We start from the raw sequence: 5411 nt of genomic DNA on the forward strand, positions 1-5411 counted from the left end.
TACATGCATCGCACACACTCTTACCTTTGTTGTTCTCAAGAAGTTTCTCCTCAACCATACCCATTGATTGCTTGTATCTGCTTTGGTATTTTCCCGAAGAGAAGAGGATGATGCATCACAGCAACGGTAAGTATTTCTCTCAGTTATGAAACCAAGGTTATCAATTTAGTAGGAGAACCAAGCAACACTATGTAAACAACACCTGCACCCAAATAACAAATACTTGCACCTAACATGTAAGGAGGGTTGTCAATCCCTCCTTGGTATTGAGATAGTTAAATTGTATGAGATTTGATAAATAGATCTGACAGAAACACAAAAATGGGCCGACTCTCGTGCACCACGTGCCTCCGACCCTTCCTCTTAGCCGACTCTCGTGCCCGCTGTTCGGGCGTCAGCGTCTTCTCCGGCTTCGGCGCGGCGGCGGTCTTGTGGGGGGGCGCGAGGTTTGCCTTTGCCTGAGGGGCGGTCGTCATGCCGGACGAGGCGAGAGAGGCGAGGCCGGCAGCGGCGTCGAGGTCGTCGTCCATGGCGGGGGAGCGGAAGCGCGTCCGGGTGGGAGGGTTTTTGGGGGGGAATGGAGGGAAATGGTGGAGGCTGCCACCGACCAGCGGGCCCGCGGAAGAAGAAGGCGCGCGCACGTCCGTCTCATGTGCGCTCCAACGCAAATCCAGCTCAAAAATGAGCCTGGAATGGGTCGGCAGGCGGACGAAAAGCGGACGTGCGTCCGTTTGGGTCGGCGCGTTGGGTCGACTTTTGTGTCCACGCCGACCCAAACGGACGAAATGGGTCGCCCTGTTGGAGTAGCTCTAATAGTATGGATTTGAGGTATCCGGTTATAGAATGGATTATTTGAGACGTGACCGGATTACTGTCCGCGGAAGCGCAGGGCGAGTCCGCATGTGTTTGAGGAGTCGGATTTGTCAAGTCTCCCTGTGCTATGAAAGCGGGACCCACATGTACGGCACGTGACACGTCAGCATACCACGCCGACCAGGAGCCACTCCACCATGTGGCCACGCGTCACGACCAGAAACTCACTCACCAAGACCACCACCCCCGTCCCACATCGATCGGCATCGTCGCCTCCGCCACCTTCTCCCTCCCTCCCCCAAGAACCACCCCCGCGACCGGCGATCACCTGCCATGGGGCGTCACCGTTACAGGCGGCGCCCTCCGACCCCATCGGACTCCTCCTCCTCGTCGACGTCGGAGCTCGACGACATGCTGCCGGTGGGCGCGGAGGTGGAGGTGCGCAGTGAGGACCCGGGCTTCGCCGGCTCCTTCTACGAGGCCACCGTCGCGGGCCACCTCCCCTCCTCCTCCTCCTCCTCCGACGGCGGCAGCCGCAAATGCTACGCGGTCGTCTACTCCACGCTGGAGGGCGACGACGGGCGGCCGCTCGAGGAGGCCGCGGCGGCCGCCTGCGTGCGCCCGCGCCCCCCGCGCGCGGCGCCGAGGCGGTTCGCGGTGCACGATATGGTGGAGGCGCTGCACAGCGAGGGGTGGTGGGCCGGCGTCGTCTCCGCCGTCGCCCCGGCGCCCGCGGTGGCCGGAGGGGATCTGCGGCGCCGGCTGAGGCGGGTGTACCAGGTCGCCTTCCCCACCTCGCGGGAGACGCTCGAGTTCCAGGAGGCGGACCTCCGGCCGCACCGCGAGTTCATCGCCGGCCGCTGGGTCCCCGCTGCCAAGGCGGTGAGTCCGGCTCCTCTTCGTCTTAATTAACCTTCATCCAGATGAAATCGCCACCACCTGCTCGGCAGAATGCCTTACCCTGTTGAGCCCTTCGCCGTGCGCAGCCTGCTCGATGGAATGCCAAATCTATTTATTTCTCTGATGGTGATTAAGAAGTAACAGGTTGCTCACTCCTGTTGTGCGCAGGACAATGCATCTCCTCATTTCAGCGAGGGAGACCAGGTTGAAGTGAGTCAGTCTGGAACGAACTTCGGCGAATCCTGGAATCCAGCCGCTGTTCTTAAAGTGATTGGTGCTACAAATTTCTTAGTAAAGTACATGCATAATGGGAAAGACGGGAAATCGGCTACTGAGATTCTGGATTTTCAGTATATTCGGCCAGCACGTGCCATCACCCGTATTGACTCAAAGTACAGATTTTCTCCTTCTTGTCATGTTGAGGTCCTTCATGAAGATAGCTGGTGGCCTGGTGTTATCCTGAATGTCTTAGGCACCAGAACCGACAAGAAGTATGTGGTAATGTTGGATTGTCACAAGACAGATCTGGATGACATCGACCATATGGATATGCTGAGGGTTGAAATTACGCAGCTCAGGCCACTGTGTGACTGGGACGGTGAAAAATGGGTACCCTGCTTGAAGAAGGTACATCTGTATATTCTCTGTTTTGCCTTCTATCATTCTTTTCCACTTACCATATTGATGCATTAAACTTAATTTTAGTGCTTTAGATTTCAAAGAAATTTATCGATATTACCATGCTTTGGCTACTCATTTATTCGGCCCTGTTTTCATCAGGGCCAAAGACCCTTTGTATGTGTTTGTTCTTTAATCCCTTGGGCCTAGTCAACCGCTAGACATGATCCTGTTACGATAGGCATATGTTGTCTGTATATGCGAAGCATCTCATACGACAAGCAGCTGCAAATGATTTAGGAATATGTGGGTTTATTCATAGTTAAATTATTATTCAACGTTACTTCAAACCTGCCTTGAATACCTTTTCTATTTCAGGAATCTGCTAACGGACCTGAATCAACTTCTCCAAAAAGGCCGGCTGCCTTGTATAATGACTCTGATAAAATTAGTGATGAACCTGGTTCTCATCGTGACAAAAAGAAGTTGAAGAATGCAGATGTGGTGCCAGAACAAATTTCTCCTCCATCTGTTGGTAAAGAAAACATTGAAATTACTCGTAAGCAGGGAAATGCAGTATTGGCACCAAGATCTGAGTTGTCACCTCCTTCGCTGCCACCAATGGCATCATTTGGCCGTCTGAGTTCTTCATCTTCACCTGCTACAAGCTGTCATCTTGCACAATCATCTTCTCACATTCAGGCTTCGTTGTTTGGAGCGTTTGGACAATCAAGGCCTATTCCACAGGGCCTGCCATTAGGAACGCAATCGCTTATTAGCTCATGTTTTACCGGTATTAAAGGGTCAAAAAAAGTATTAAGCGATCAGGATAAGCAGTCAACTGCTGGAACTGGGACTGTACTGTTCAGACAAATGAAGGTATGTGTTTCTTTCCAAACAGCAGTGCCTGTAGGGGAGAAGCCTGAAACTGTGAGTTGTTACTTTTATCGCATCCCCTTAACAATTTAAACTAGTTGTAAGATAATTAAAAATATCATTTGCTATTACTTTCTTTACATTTGTAACTACTAAATGCAGCCAATGGAAAGGATAGATGCTAAAGCCATTGAAGAAGGCAGCAACGTTGTCTCTGTTTCTGAAGACCGTAAGTTTTCGACTTCTATTGTACATTTGTACAGTCATCTATGTGTACTGATTACAGAAAAGTCAGTAATACTTTCACTATGTTACTAGCACTTTTATCATGATACCTTCCATTTACAGGTTCACAATCACACCAAGGTAATGGAACGCATGATTCTTGCTGTCCCTTGCCTGCGGAATCTGTGGCTGTGCATGAGAGTATCATGCACACGAGTGGCCAGCTTTCAGAATCCTCAGCAATCCAGCAGCTTCCAATTGTGAAGACCTCCCCATTGTGGGCACAGCTTGAGGCACTGGAAATATTCAGGACAACGCCACAGCGGCCAAATCTCCATCAGTTTCAGCAGCACGTTCCGGAGCTCCATGAAGGACTGGCACTAGGTCTGATGATCTCTTTTGCTAGTCTGGCAGAAAGCATAAACAGGCTGGGTGTTGAGGACGACAACGAGCTGCTCGAGCGGAAGATGAATTGCCTGGCTTATCTCGAGGCAAGTGGTTTCGACGTCGGGGACCTGAGATCGCGCGTGGAAGCTTTACTTCACATGAAGAATAGCCGTACCGAAGTACCGGACGCTTTGAAAAAGCTGGAGGAGGAGATTGCTCGCGAAGAAGCCGACGACCAAGAACTGGGCACGCAACTTCGCGCCCTGGCTATGGCTGTCCGTCACCTTGAACTAGATGCCTATCTTGTGCGCAACGTAATAAGGTCTACCGTCGCACGGAGGATGAACAATGCCATGGAGATCTCGAGGCTCAAGGCGGAAGCGAACAATCTGTCCTCCGCCGTGCCGCGGTGAGTTTGGTGGGTGGGAGCACGTCGTCATTATGCCTGTGAATAAGTAGTTAGTAGTTACCAATAGTGAGTGATGGAGAACGCCCAGCTAGATGCAGTGTAGATAGCGAGTATTTTGTGTCGTGGAGTTGGCCGTAGTACTGGTGAGCCTTTTGCGTGTGTTGAGAGATCATGTTGCCGCGCCGCGGTGACTTTGATTGGAGAATGTCAGCACACCTGTGAATAGTTAGCTGCCAATGGTAAGTGGCGGGGAACCCCCAGCTAGATTGATGTCGTGTAGATAGTTCGTAGCGCTGTCCTGGAGTTGGCCGTACCACTGGTGGGTCTTTTGTGTGTGGGCTGTGTATGTTGCTACCCTGGTATGTTGTTACTTTTGGGCTCTTAGCTAAGTGATAAATGCCAGCAAGCTAATAGTTCCTTCCAAATCATGCCTGATGTTACCATACATTCGGTAATTGTCTTGTTCTTGTCCTCGGAGGATGCATGCTACTGAATTATGTTATACAATGTGAGAAATTAGGCTCACTGTCAAAATGCTAGTCCCTGTCGGTATTCTGCATTGCCATATGCCTACCCAAACTGGAGGGAGAGAAATATGGATTCACTGGTTTGTTGTGGTTCTTACTGTGGATGAGTGGATCCTGATGTTGGCTAAATTATTCAGGCAGCTGATGTCTGTCACACAGCAATGGCTGTTACGATTCAGTTAAAACAACATGGAAGAAATCCATTTTTTCACCAGAACAGAAAAGAACCTGGTACACCCATCTCTTGGCACCATAGGGGTTGATATATTCCTTGTCAGGATCTGGTGTCTATAATCTATGACTTGTAGACTTTGATATTTTGCATTGCCATGTACCTACCCAAACTGGATGTACCGGGTGCTTACCATTTTTTTTTCTTTTTTCTACATCGGGCTTTTAGTTTCATGTAAAAATCTTTTTGAGGACGAGTGGCAGGTGCTCTGCCTTTGCATTATACATAAAGAATGTACAAGAGGGTTGCCATAGGCAGAGTATAAGTTACAAAAGGGAGACTGTTTTGCATTAAGTACTAATTATATATCACTGTCAAAACAAACATATTAATTATATCATGTGTTTTGAACCACCATGGAGCCTGTTATGACCGTCATATTAGGGGCTTAGCCCAGTGGGTTGTGGCCCAAGTTATCTTATCG

General features: G+C 50.0%; 1 protein-coding gene across 1 annotated transcript; it reads left to right on the forward strand.

Moving 5' to 3' along the window:
• The first annotated feature begins 1146 nt into the window (after nt 1-1146).
• Nucleotides 1147-4600, forward strand: LOC119367370 (DUF724 domain-containing protein 6-like). Its single transcript, XM_037632900.1, has 5 exons — nt 1147-1695; nt 1882-2340; nt 2710-3210; nt 3370-3436; nt 3556-4600. The coding sequence occupies exons 1-5, from the start codon at nt 1147-1149 to the stop codon at nt 4230-4232; spliced, it is 2253 nt and encodes a 750-aa protein (XP_037488797.1). The 3' UTR covers nt 4233-4600.
• The last annotated feature ends 811 nt before the right edge of the window (nt 4601-5411 follow it).

The sequence above is a fragment of the Triticum dicoccoides genome, chromosome 2B (genome assembly GCF_002162155.2).
Source record: "Triticum dicoccoides isolate Atlit2015 ecotype Zavitan chromosome 2B, WEW_v2.0, whole genome shotgun sequence".
Taxonomy (NCBI): Eukaryota; Viridiplantae; Streptophyta; class Magnoliopsida; order Poales; family Poaceae; genus Triticum; species Triticum dicoccoides.

Bases quoted from the DNA above. Each gene is read 5' to 3' on its own strand.
- LOC119367370 (XM_037632900.1), top strand. From the start codon at position 1,147: ATGGGGCGTCACCGTTACAGGCGGCGCCCTCCGACCCCATCGGACTCC. The intron at 2,341-2,709 runs GTACATCTGTAT...TTTCTATTTCAG, and splicing joins GGGTACCCTGCTTGAAGAAG to GAATCTGCTAACGGACCTGA. The intron at 3,437-3,555 runs GTAAGTTTTCGA...TTCCATTTACAG, and splicing joins TGTCTCTGTTTCTGAAGACC to GTTCACAATCACACCAAGGT.